At 34.3% G+C, this 14,313-nt stretch overlaps 1 protein-coding gene across 7 annotated transcripts in view; it reads left to right on the forward strand.

Annotated features, from left to right (window-relative positions):
* Window positions 1-14,313, forward strand: part of USP34 (ubiquitin specific peptidase 34) — a 241,112-nt gene that overhangs the window by 144,537 nt on the left and 82,262 nt on the right. For all 7 annotated transcript variants that reach the window (XR_011466043.1, XM_070379396.1, XM_070379401.1 and 4 more), the window contains 6 exons: window positions 5,051-5,151; window positions 5,361-5,570; window positions 9,610-9,735; window positions 11,180-11,302; window positions 11,423-11,506; window positions 12,012-12,098. Coding sequence is in view for 6 of the 7 variants with exons in the window: in XM_070379396.1 (XP_070235497.1) it covers window positions 5,051-5,151; window positions 5,361-5,570; window positions 9,610-9,735; window positions 11,180-11,302; window positions 11,423-11,506; window positions 12,012-12,098 (731 nt within the window). In the remaining variant the exon portion in view is untranslated. The remainder of the gene's footprint in view (window positions 1-5,050; window positions 5,152-5,360; window positions 5,571-9,609; window positions 9,736-11,179; window positions 11,303-11,422; window positions 11,507-12,011; window positions 12,099-14,313) is intronic.

Here is a 14,313-nt window from a genome sequence, read left to right on the forward strand (position 1 = left end):
GCAAGCTAAAGAAGGTATACTTTCATCTCTTTAGTAAGAAGTGAAAGTGTTAGTCGCTCAGTCCTGTCTAACTCTTTGCAACCCCATGGACTGTAGCCTGCCAGGCTCCTCTGTCCATGGAATTCTCCAGGCAAGAATACTGGAGTGGGTAGCCATTCCCTTCTCTAGGGGAGCTTTCCAACCCAGGAATTGAATCCAGATCTCTTGCATTACAGGCAGATTCTTTACTGTCTGGAGCGACCAGGGAATCCGAAAAGATGTATTATAAAGCCTCATCGAAGGTTATCAGTGGGAAAGTTCTCAAGTTTAGGTCTTGGCACAGTGAAGACATATCTTAGTGCTATGATGTTGAGAAGATGCTGAAATACTCAACAGAATAGTCTTTTCTTTTTCTGATCTTTTTATTCAAAATGAAATTTCTTCTCTTTGATGATAGGACTTGAAGGTTAGAGTAGAGACTTGACAGTCCGAGTAGAGATAAAGATTCTGGGCCCAGTTCACTTTTGCATTCCTTCCTTAGATAGAGAAAGTATTGTGAAAGTAGCAGAGATTTGGTCTTTTGGCCCTCAGGAATACGTTTTTCTAGTGACACTGATCCTATTGATTGTTTTCCACATCTGACTTACAGTAGTTGGCTCTCCGTTATCATCCTCCTTGTAATTTTTGTCTTTCTCATGTGTTGACTATTCTGTTTTCAATATCCCATACCTTCCTTATTGGTTCACTTTTTTTTATTTGACTGGAATATAGTGCAAATTATCCAGTAACTTCTTGAGAGATTCTTTGACTGATCGAAAATATATTTCTGATACTTTAAATGGTAATTTGGCTAAGTATAGAATTCTAGGTCAGAAATAATTTTGTTTCAGAATTTTAGAGATATTAATGCACTTCATGGTTCTGTTGCTGTTTCAAATTTTGAAGCCATATTGATTTCTGGTAGTTTTTATACATCCTGTTAATATTTTTTCCCCTTTTCCAGAGCTTATTGAACCTTCTTGTGCCTGTTTTACAATACTATGCCTGAGTATGGATCTATTTTCAGCAACTGTAATGGGTACTTTATATTCAGAGGTCCCTTTTAGTTTGGCAACTTGTATCTTTTAGTTTGGGGAAATTTTCTTGAGTTACTTTCTGTGTCCTATTTTATCATTTCTTTCTAGAAATTCTTTACATGTTTCATTTCTTGGACTATTTCTAATTTATTTATCTTTTCTTCCCTATGTTTCATTTCTTTGAGTCTTAGCTTTCTTAGATATGTTTTCAACTTTATTTTGAAGTTTTTTTGAGTTTTTCATTTTTGCAGTGGTGCTTTTAATATCTGACATCTCTCTCTCTTTTTTTTTTTGTCCTCAGCATACTCCTGATATCTTAACGTATTTTTTTGAGAATATTGATGTGTTTTCCCTTAATCATTGGATCTTTAAAAATCCAGAGTGACGGTGTGTGCATTTTAATTAGAATGCTTAGCTAATTACCAATTATTTTCTGTTAACTTTATCTCATCTTTTACCTTATACACACACACACACACCTCTGGCATTCTTCATTCCTTTTGTGTAGATTGAGAAATTTCCACTTATCTTTCTTCTTCTTTATAATAAATTTCGCTTAAAAATGTTTATATTGCAGATCTAGTAATTTTCTCAAGCTTTTATTGTTTGAATAAAAAGTTTGTTTTGCCTTCATTTTTGAAAGAAATTTTCACTGGATATAGATTTCTAGGTAAAGAAATTCTTTTCAGAACTTTGTAAAAGATTGCCAGTTATCATTTGGCTTGCAGAATTTCTGACTAAAAGTCTGTCATTTTTCTTATCTTATATACAGTATGTCTTTCTAACTGTGCTTGGTTTTAAATATGTTTCTTTAATGTTGATTTTCAGCAGTGAGATTATTAATGTGCCTTGTTACGTTCATGCAGTTTGGATTTAGTTCAGCTTCTTAGGCCTGTGTATTTGTAATATTTATCAAATTTGAAAAAGATTAGCCGTTATATGTTTTTAAGAAAAATTTACCCCCTTAGTCTCACCATAATTTCTGGACCTCTGATGAAGTTTAGCAGTGTTAGTGCCTCATAGATCACTGAGGCGCTGTTTTTCCTTTCCCTTTTCTCTTTCTTTTTGTTCTCTTTCTACCCCTTACTTCACTCTTCTCTTTTCCTTCTTTGTCAGGTGTTGATCTTGTTCCTCTGCCAAATCAGTGTAAATAAGATTATAGATTATAATTTTGTGTCTGCTTTAGGATTTATCTTTTTCAGGTCTTGATGGTTACTGTAAGTTCATTTGATTGCCAGCTTGCAAACCTGTATTATCTATTCCCTTTTTTCTCTGTCAGATAGTTGTAGAATTATAAAAATTTACTTCATTGCAGTTCCAGAGGCTTAAAATTAGATGAATGTTGTTTAACATAGCATCATAACCTAAGAATTTTTAAGATTTCTTGTTTCCTTTTCTTGTTCCTTCCTTGTTTGTTGTTTCCAATTTGTTGCATTAAGATACTGAATTTTTAAAAGATAGCAAATTTTTTCAGAACTGTTAAGGAATAAGCAGTTCTTAGGTTAAAAATCCTCTTAAAAGTAGTGGAAGATAGAAAGCTGCTCAGTTAACTCTAAAAACCAATTTATCAATTATAATTAAAGGGTGTACACAATGTATAAGCCTAACTCACATATCAAATAGAAACCTGAATCCTAAGTAAAGTACTAGCCATCTTAGTTGTATTTTGGAATGAAGTCATGCATGCTTAGGGTATTTAGAAGGAAAGAGGAAGCAAATCAACTCCATATTATCTTAGCAATCCAACACAACCAAGGATATTTTATCAACTGTTGTAAAAAGATCAAGTTATGGATTGTATTAGATTATCACAATAACAGAGAAATTTAATAAAAATCTACCAAAGTATTAAAGGTTTAGTATAGAATTTCTGTTCCATGTAGTAGCTCATGTTTTTCTTAAGCATTTACTTTCTGCTAAATAACTGATTTAGATAAAACAGTATCAGAAGAAGGAACTCAGTGATGATTTGCAAGTCATATGATGATAAATAGGAAGCTAAAGATATCAAGTACTTTGAAACAATTTTTTAAACATTATTTAGGGTACTTTTTTTTTTTTTTTTGTCATGTGGCTTGTGGAATCTCCCCAAACAGGAATTGAACCCAGGGCCACAGCAGTGAAAACACTGGATCCTAGCCACTAGACTGCTAGGAAAGTCCTTAGTTAGGGTACTCTTCATTACTGTGTTTGTGTAATATATGAGAATAAAACTTTCTGAGATATGTGAATGAACACCTGAATAAGTGATTATACCTAGCATTTCTATGTATAAAATATTGTAGAGATGCTAAGTTAATTTCTTTCCTAATATATTTTACTTAAATCTGAATGAAGTTTTACTTTAAATTGGATGAAACTACTCTGAATAATAAACTGTGTGAAGAAACAAAACAGTATTATAAGTTCTGAGAGGTTAAAAGGATAATAGATGAATTTTAATATTAGCTAATATACATTTAAAAACTACAACATTATGATCTCTTGAAGAGTTGTGAAATAAATCACAATAGGTAACAAAGAAATATTCTTTGGGCAGAAAGAAAAACTCTGTTTCTTTCTAATAATCAGGATGAATTTAAAGTCTTTTTTTACACACACATGTGTGTGCACACACCCAATACACTATAGGAATATTCAGAAGATACAGGATTGAATATTCATCAAACCACTGGGAGGACCAGGGTTTCTAGGTTAAGAAATGGCAAGAAGGCTAAGAATCTTAGATTTAGCTACACAACAATTAGCAATTGTGCTGCACAGCAGTTATACTTAAGGAAAATAATTGAAATGAATCTTACTAGAGGAACCCACTTTCCTTACCAGAAATATTTTCTGATAGAATTTTCTGGAGTGGAAGGAAAATGTATTTTTAAAATGTTGTATGTCATTATGGAAAGCAGTAGTCCTGCTTCATTCATTACTGAAAGTAGTTGTTTTTATGCCTATCCAGTGGACTTTTCCTACATTAAGTTAATAAAATTTAATAATACTTAAGTTTATTCATCAGCTGTTTCATCATTTTACTTAATTTTCTTCCTCTATCAAGCATTTTCTTTAAAATTTTTTTCATGGATTAAACAGTAATTTGAATACCTGCTGTTCTAATGTTGGGAATACATACATGCTTTGTGGAACTTATTATTATTTTTTTTTAATGAGAGACAAATATCAGATACTAATAAGTGCTATAAAAAATGATAAAGCAAAGTAAGGGGTTAAGAGTGAGATGCAGCTCTTTAGATTTAGGATGAAGGCCTTTTAGAGCTCACATTTTGTGAAAAACTTGAATTGTGGAAATGATCCGTATGAATTTCTGGGGTGGAGCAGACCTTGAGATGGGAACATACTGGTGCTTTAAAGAAAAAACATGCTTGGGCAACTAAAGCATATTTTGGTATGGATGATGGTGGGAAATGGAGATGTAGGCAGCAAAGAGGACTTATGCATTCTAGAAATGAATTGTCTCAGTCTATTGAGGTCATTGAATTTACTGTAATGTAGAATGTTGTAGCTCATCTTTTTTCATTTCATGCCAGAACTTTATGTGTGTCCTATATTCTATTTTATTTTGTTTTGTTGGGTAATAATTGGGAAGAGAGAACTGGATCATTTTAAATACATGCTGATTACTTGTGAACTAAAGCATTAATGAATCTGGGTCTCACATATTACTGAGGGGAAATGCTGTAGGTTCTCAGAAAGCTCTGTAGTGTTTTTTTAATTGTAAATTTTTCATATTATTAAGCAAGCAGAAATTGATCTAATTAGACTGGTGCTAAAGGAGGACTTTCTTAGAATTTCTAACTGCCTAAGGCTAACCTCGGACAATAGCAAATTATGCAGGAAGCATGCTTAGCACCATTTCCACTTTGCTCAAGAATTATATTTAAGCTTAATGTTCAGTGGAATTAATTGCTATAACCATGTATTCATGTTGGCAGATAAATTAACTTTTACAAAAAGTTGACTTTCATTTTCTGCTGTTTTTTAAGGAGGCCTTATGGGACCTGTCAGGATGATTTCTTCTGGACATGAATTAACAACAGATTATGATGAAAAAGCACTTCATGAGCTTGGTTTTAAGGATATGCAGGTAAACATAAATGTGGTTTGAGTTTTAATTATCTTTTGACTTACAGTCAGTAGTTGTTTAGTTGAGGTATAGTTCAAAATCAGTCTTAACTTTTGTTAAAATTGTAAGGGAAGTTATTTTCTACATCACAGATTTATTAAACCAAAAACTTAATATGTCTGACTATATGTTGATTTTTTTTTCCTCCCCTGTTGCTCCTGTTTTTATAGATGGTATTCGTATCTCTGGGTGCACCAAGGAGAGAACGGAAAGGGGAAGGTGTTCAGCTGCCAGCATCTTGCCTACCACCCCCTCAAAAGGACAACATTCCAATGCTTTTGCTCTTACAAGAACCTCATTTAACTACTCTTTTTGATTTATTAGAGATGCTCGCATCATTTAAACCACCCTCAGGAAAAATGGCAGTCGAAGATAGTGAGGTGACTATATCATTTTATTTTCACAAAATCTTGTTTTGTCTTTGTTGAGTGGAAAACAATGCTCTCAGTAATCTCTTAAATGTCAATAAAACCAAAGAATCCATTTATTAATTCATTAAGTATTTAAGTGCCTAATATCCCAGGCATGTTGTTTTAAGTACTATTATACAAGGATTAAAACAGACACAGTTTCAGCCTTCATTGAGTCCAGTGGGGAAGATGGATAATTGCCATGCCTAACAGTTTCAAGTAAACTAACAGATAAACAGTTTTAGGTAGACATAGTTGTCATGACTTGACATTAGAGACTGGTGATAGACAAAACCCATGAAATTAAAAGATGTTTGCTCCTTGGAAGAAGAGCTATGACAAACCTAGTTAGCACATTAAAAAGCAGAGGCATCACTTTGCCAACAAATGTCCATATAGTCAAAGTACGGTTTTTCCAGTAGTCATGTGTGGGTGTGAGAGTTGGACCATAAAGAAGGCTGAGCACTGAAGACTTGATGCTTTGGAACTGTGGCACTGGAGAAGAGTCTTGAGAGTCTCTCGGACAGCAAGGAGATCAAACCTAAAGTCAAGGAGTCAATCCTAAAGGAAATGAACCCTGGATATTCATTGGAAGGACTGATATTGAAGCTCTGGTACTTTGGCCACCTGATGTGAAGAGCCAACTGATTGGAAAAGACCCTGATGTTGGGAAAGATTGAGGGCAGGAGGAGAAGTGGGCAGCCGAGGATGAGGTGGTTGATTGACATCACTGTCTAGTGGACATGAGTTTTGGCAGACTCTGGAAGATTGTGGAGGATGGGGAAGCCTGGTGTGTTGCATCCCATGGGGGTCACAAAAGTCTGACACGACTGAGCAACTGAACAACAACATTTATATATTATTAATGTTTGGTCAAGGAAGGTTTCTCTGAGGGAGACCATATAAACTTCAGCTTTCAAGATGAAAAGGAGGCTACTAAATAAAGAGAATGAAGAATAATTTGGATATAGAGTAGACTGATTCCTGAAGCCCTTGATAATAAGGAGTTAGGCAGGTCTGGGAATTGTTTGGGAGCCAGTAAGTAGAGTGAGGAGGGTAGTGGGAGAGTGAAATGAGGGAAATGAAATGAAAAGGTAAACAGCTAAGCTGGCCTTTGCAAGCTGTTTCCAGTTCACTCAAAATGGAAGCATTGGAATGATGTTTTGTTTTCAAATTTTATTAATTTATTTATCTATATTTATTTATTTAGAGTCTTTGTTGGTGAGCATGGGCTTTCTCTAGTTGCAGCAAGCAACTGGGCTGATCCCTTGTTATAGCGCATGGGCTTCTCATTTCAGTGACTTCTTTTTTTGTGCAGCTTGGGCTCTTAGGGCCTTGGGCTTCAGTAGTTTTGATACACAAGCTTATTCGCCCTGAGGCATGTGGAATCTTCCCGGACCAGGGATGGAACCCATATCCCTTGCATTGGCAGGAGGATTGTTAATCACTGGCCTACCAGGGAAGTCTACCACTGAAGTATTTTAATCAGAGGGAGAGACATATATCTTAATTTTCCTTTTAAAGGTAATAGGTTTGTTTGACAGGGATAGAAAAAACAATAAGGAACCTCATGTACTAGCATGGAAGTAGTACACGGAGGAAGAATTGACTTTATTTGGTTAGAAACCAACACAATACTGTAAAGCAATTATCCTTCAATAAAAAATAAATAATTAAAAAAAGTTGACTTTGAATACCATCTTTTTAGTGCTAACTCTCAAACTCACTTCTCCGGACCAAACCTCTTGAGTTCCAAACTTAAACATTCAGTTGCTTACTTAACACTTGCACTTGATGTCCCGCAGGCATCCATTCTCCTTCATTGAAATGGAATCTACCCAGTTCCTCAAGTCAGAAACCTGGACTCCATCTCTTCTTATCTTCTTCCTGAAGCCGAGTCTGTCCCTCCTCCTGATCCCGTCTGCCACACCTGATGTTTTGACCTGTTGTCCTCTTAATTTATTTTCACTGCCACCATTCTATTTCAGGGGACCATCTTTCTTGGAAGAATCATCATTTTGAGATTGGCAGACTGGTGCCTTTATGACTTTTCTATGTTAGGCTAACAGAGTTCTTCGCTAAGAATGTTAAGTGGCTTCTTTCTACATTTCCACAATGTATTTGCTCATGAATTAGCAAATTGAGTCATCTGTTCCCCATAACCTGGTTTCTTTTGTGGTGGCACACTCTTAAATTCCCAAGAAATCCCCTTTTTATTCAACCAGAATAATCTTGATAATAATAGATGTCTTAAACCTCCATTTCCTCACCTTTAAATTTTATGCCATACTTAATAACCTTTTACTTCATGTCAGTGTTGTATGGCTAGTTTAAGAGTAAAAGATAAGTATAAGAACTTCCTGATTTTTTGAGGAGGGTGCTAGTAATCTATGAAGTGTGTTATGGGAGCATAAAGGAGGAAACAAAAATTTGAAAAACTGGGAGTGTGATTATGATGTAATTCAAATATAAGGACAGAAAGACAGATTGTAACCCATACTACAAAAGACCTTAAGAGGTTTTATTTGTATTAAAATGGATTGTTATTATCATGGAAGATTTTAAAGCAACAAAAAGTCACAGTTCAGATGTTAGTTTGGAGGATTATGTTAAGAGAAAACAGACCAGAGGTCGGCATACCAGTTAGTAGCCCATTGTAATTCACCATGTGAGGCCTAAACCAGAGAGAAAACATTCGTTTTGGACAGATAAATTATTGAACATCATGACCAGTATGCAGTTGATGGTGTGGAGTTTCTTTGTTGTACTAGACTGGTTCAGTCTTGAAGACGATTACCAAAAACATAATGGATCTTGACTATGTATGACATTGTGTGGCCTTCTAGTCACAATGTAGATCATAGTCATGTACACTTGGAAGATTTTTATTTTCCTCTCTAGATCATCTGCTGCAGAGTTCAGTCCCTTCCTCGTTTCCCTCCCTCTCCCCTTCCTTCTCTTTTTCAAACTGGGTATTTACAAAGGAATGAATTCTATTTTACCGAAGACCTGTCAGTGCCTTGTCTTCAACTAAACTAACAGTATTAACGTGGGTTGCTTCTCTTTTTTCATTAGGTCTGTGTAAAGCAAAGTTTATCTTGAAATTTCATCTCTAAAATTCTCTTACCTTCAAAGTACATTAGCTTTATGCCATTATACAGAAAGAACTGGATTTTTATTTTTTGTAGATGTGTAAGGATATTCCTTTGGCATCTCTTAGGCTTGGTGAATACCTCAAAATCATTATGTGACAGCAGCTAGTAGTAGAATAATGAGTACAAACTCATACTCTGGAAAATTCCAAAACCGTATATTTTAGCTTTCATTGCTTGTTTACCTCTTAGGGTTGTTCTTTAATTAAGAAACAAAACCAAAACACAAAAACCCCAAAACTTGCCTATTTCTTACATTGTGGTTTTTGTTCAGTTACTAAGTCGTGTCCGACTCTTTTTTTAATACTTTTTGCAATATTGTTTAGCGTACTGTTATCTCGTACCTTAGATAATTCAAATTTAACAAGTGATAATGGAAAAAAGTAGGTTCTTTAAAAGTGTTTGCTTTTCTTTTATCTCTGCTTGAAATATAAGATATGAATTAGGAACATAAGAGAAATAGGTGTACTCTTTCCCCAAATAGAAGGTCAGGGATTTAATTAACCAGCTTTTTGTCATTCTTGGAATAGTGGTCTGCAAAGAGGAGATAGGTGATAGTCTGATTGAAATTTATTTGGATGATTTCATAAAATATTTTCACTTCTGTTTGAAAAGTTTTTCTGAGGAAAGTGGCCAGAGTTGCAGGTCACTTTTTCCTAGAAAAGCGTTCAGTAACAAGTTGAAAAACCACTGCTTTGACATAACTAACTTTACTGTGTAAAAAATGGTTTATTCTCACTTTAAAGTAAGATTTTAATATATTATCAAACTTGAGAGTGATTTGATGCAGATTGAAATTGTTTAGATTAATTAAAAAACTGATCTGTTTTGATAAGCAGTTATTCTTATTTTTGTAGAGCTTAAGATGTGAAGAACTTCATCTTCACGCAGAAAACCTTTCCAGGCGTGTATGGGAGCTACTGATGCTTCTTCCTACATGTCCTAACATGTTGATGGCATTCCAGAATATCTCAGATGAACAGGTAAGTTCACAAAATATTTTTACTTCCCTGGAGGATGATACAGTTTACATTTCTACTGGTAGTATATGAGATTGGTTGTTAACCTGTAACCTCAGTAAAATTTTGCCCATTTAATAGGTTAAAAAGTGCCACTTCATTTTAAAGTTCATATATTTAATTACTAGTGAGCTTGCGTAATATGGGCTATATATAAGGCAAGAATGGTCTCTAAAGTTATCTCTGTAAACAGTAAATTTGCCTTTATATTAGTGTTTTTTCATATTACTGTATGTTCTGAATATTGCTTTGTTTTTGACAACAAAAAGTAACGTTTAGAGAAAATACACCAAGGTTTAATGATATTTGCATCAGTGCTTATTTTGGCTGCTTATACATGACAACTGGTAGAAATAGAGAAAAAGGGAGGCAAAGAAATTTATATTAATATTTCCAGAGGCATGACCTCACATGTATTAAGTATTAATGTATCTTTGTAAAGATGTCTAATTCAGAACAGAACACCTATTGAATTAGTTCTGAATTAGTTCAATAGGTGTTCTGTTGGTACTTGCACTAAGTAACCCCTTATTATGTAACTTTTAAAAATAATCTTTAATTTTAACAGACATCTTTACAAAGATATATTAATACATGTGAGGTCATGCCTCTGGAAATATTAATACATGTTAAATTTTTCAGGGCTTCCCTGGTGGCTCAGACGGTAAAGCGTCTGCGTGCAATGCGGGAGACCCGGGTTTGATCCCCTGGTTGGGAAGATCCCCTGGAGAAGGAAATGGCAACCCACTCCAGTACTCTTGCCTGGAAAATTTCATGGACTGAGGAGCCTGATGGGCTACAGTCCATGGGGTTGCAAAGAGTCGGACACGACTGAGCAACTTCACTTTAGGTGATTCTTTACGTGATTTTAAGGCATTCACTTTGAAGAAATTGGGCCTAGAAAATGGGAGTTGACTCATTGTAGCTCTGTAAATAACATTGTCCAGCGTGCACACTAAGTGTGAATAGCACTTATAAATTGAGAGTAGAATAATATTTTAAAGTTTGTGTGTTTGTATATGACTTTTTAAATGGGTAGGTGTCACATAAATATTATATACACACTGTACTACTGTATCCTTAAAAGTTGACACATTCAGTTAGGCTGTGTGTTTTTTATTCAGAAGATGGTAAATTACCTCAACTGTTTTGGAGGATAACAGATATATTTTTTTCCTATGCTGCTATTATATATTAATTTTAGCAAAATTTAAGGAATAATTGGTATTTTAAGCATATGGTTAGTTCCAATTATATATTGCCCTTCGTATATGTAATATTTGAGTTTTTATATATAGTGTCAGTTTCTTTAGTCTTCACCATCCCGCCCCGCCCCTGGGTTTGGGGAGGAGGTGTGGTTCTCTTAGTAAGTTGGTTTGAGAAACCTTTTTTCTTTTTTTAATTTAAGAGCAATGATGGACTTAATTGGAAAGAACTGCTCAAAATTAAAAGTGCTCACAAGCTGTTATATGCCCTGGAAATTATTGAAGCACTGGGAAAACCTAACAGAAGAATAAGGAGAGAGTCAACGGTGACTGCATTTCCATTATTATCATCAAATGCTTGTTTTCTCTCTGGAGCAAAATTCCAGAGTACATTATCTTTTAATCCTCCTGCCACCCTTCCTTATTTATTTTTGCCATTCCCACAGGGAAGTTATAGTGATCTCTATCCAGATTCAGATGATTCAAGTGAGGATCAAGTGGAAAACAGTAAAAATTCCTGGAGTTGCAAGGTTTGATTATACATGTTTTACAGTGTCTTGGTAAAAATAATTGATCTCGTGTACCAAAAGTAGGTACCATAATTATTGTTTTAAAGTAACGTATCATTTAAATAAAGCATGATTTTTAAATTATATATTACTTTAATCACATTAATAAACTGAGATTATTTAAGGCCTTGGTGCTTCTGTTTTTAGCACTTTTTTTTCCTTCATTAGAGTACTGTGTTAGGACATCCCAGTGCCTGAAATTAAATGGTTAATGGAATACAAAGTATGTATATAGATTTTTGTAAGAATCTTTTCAAAAAATTGTTGAAAATTAGCTGTTGTTACTTTATTGTATACAAGTTATATTGGTTATTTAAGCCAAAGAATAATTTCCTAAATGAAAGATATATAGTATTTTACTTACACACACAGACATAAACACACATCCAGTCACTGAATTAAAAAGCAGATTTTACTGCATTATGTAGCTGCTTTCCTCTTACCATACTCTTGCAATTGCTTACAGTTTGTTGCTGCTGGAGGACTTCAACAGTTGTTAGAAATTTTTAATTCTGGAATTCTAGAGCCAAAAGAGCAGGAATCCTGGACTGTGGTAAGTGAAAATTCACCCTTTCAACCAGTTACAGTAGCTGATTGCCACTTCTATAAGCCAAATCCATGAACCACTTGCAAGTGTAACTTTTCCTGCAAACTTTATTGTAGTAAAGGAGGGTGGAGTACAGTAGAAATAAATTTAAGGAAAAATAAGGAATCTGGTGAGCTAATTATTCAGTAAGAGTTCTCAGTGTCAACTCTGTACAAATTTTAAGTGCTAATATTAATGGTGCTGAACTATAATTCATGAACATTTTTTCTTTAGCTTGGTAAGTTATATATTAATGTTTATATAGTCTTAAAATTTGGGATGGTTTTTAAGAAAAACTTGGTTTATGTCTTTAGTTTTTTGAAAATATTCTTTGTTTTGTTTTGACCATTTTTTCCTTTAAGCAGCACTACTCAAAAATATATTTCCAGACCATTTGTGACTGGTCTGCAATGAAATAGGTACAGAATTTGAGAGTAAGCCTTTAGAAATTTTTATAGCAATTGGACATTGATACAGTATTTTTTAATAGTATTTTACAAAATTATTGATCTTTAACAAAATGGAAGTTTTAGGAAATAGTACTTCTGTTAACTTGAAGAAGCACTGTCCTATAATATTAGGAAAATAAAATTGCTTACTTGTGGAATATTTTAAAATTCATAATTATGGACCAAATTCTGTAATCTAGTTTTGTCTGAAATGGAAGGTATGCTCGTTTCCTGACCTCCAGCAAAGCAGAATAGCATTATAAAACATTGCATTCAAAAATTAATTTCTTAGTACTTGTTTTTTAGAATTACTTTAGAGTCCAGGAGTCAGATGTTCTTGATTTATTATTGAGTGCTGCTGCATCCAGTATATTAAAAAATATATACTTTTTAAGACAGGTATTGCTATCTGTTAAGATTTTGTTAATCTTACCATTGGTTTCAATACTTCTTTGCCATTTTTATTTTACATATTTTGCTACAGATATTTTCCTTCTTAGAATAAATACCTCTGCAATAGTAATTGTTGTTTTTTGACTTTTAAAACTCGGATGTCTTTTGTTGTGTTTTATTGTTGTGTTTTAGTTTTCTCACTACTCTTTCAGAATTATAAGGTGCCTTTTAGTTCTCAGACAAAGTGAGAGAATTTAAAAATTTTAGAATAGTTATATGTAGTTCATAGGACTTTTGCTTAAAAACTTATGTGTTTTCTTTGAATAAAGTTTACAGGTAATCATGTGCTAAAGATTTTCTCTGTTTTGCTTTAAAATTATGGATACTTTTATGAAGTATTAAGAAAAATTTACTACCATATGGCACACATTGTAGCTTCGCAACGCTTGAGATGGCTAGTTTGCCTGAGACATAAATTGCTTTCAGATTGACTGAGATCCACTATTCATAATGTATCTCTCAATATATTAAAGAACACTGTGAATAGTCTTACGATTCACAAACTAAATTTTCATGAAGTCCAATTTTTCTGTTTTTCCTTTTGTTACTTGAGTTTTTGGTATACTCTCCAAGACATCATTGCTAAATACAGTGTCATGACCCTTTGGTTCTGTGTTTTCTTTCAAGATTTTTATTGTTTTTTAGGTCTTATATTTGGATCCTTGATTCACTTTGAGTTAATTGTTGTTAGGTAAAGGTTCAACTTCATTCTTTTGCATGTGGAGATGCAGGTTTCCACCATCTTTCTGTGAAAAGACTCCTTTTGCCACAGTGAATGTTCATGGCATCCTTATCAAAAATCATTTAACCATATAGATGAGGGTTTGTTTTGGGGCTCTCAGTTCCATTCTTTTTTTAAAGCTATCTTTATGCCAGTACTTCACTGGTATCAGTTACTGTAACTTTGTAGTAAGTTTTTAAATGAGAAAGTGTGTGTCCTCCAGGTTTGTCCTTTTCTTTCAAGATTGTCTGTTTGGAGTTCCTTGAGATTCCTTGTGAATTTTAGAATGAATTTTTCTGTTTCTTCAAAAATCATCATTAGGATTTTGTTAGGGATTGCACTGAATCTGTAGGTCACTTTGGGTGGTTCAGTTCAGTTCAGTCGCTCGGTCATATCCGACTCTTTGTGACCCCATGAATTGCAGCACGCCAGGCTTCCCTGTCCATCACCAACTCCCAGAGTTCACCCAAACCCATGTCCATGGAATGGGTGATGCCATCCAGCCATCTCATCCTCTGTCATCCCCTTCTCCTCCTGCCCCCAAACCCTCCCAGCATCA

This window comes from Bos mutus, chromosome 11 (genome assembly GCF_027580195.1).
Source record: "Bos mutus isolate GX-2022 chromosome 11, NWIPB_WYAK_1.1, whole genome shotgun sequence".
NCBI classification, from domain to species: domain Eukaryota; kingdom Metazoa; phylum Chordata; class Mammalia; order Artiodactyla; family Bovidae; genus Bos; species Bos mutus.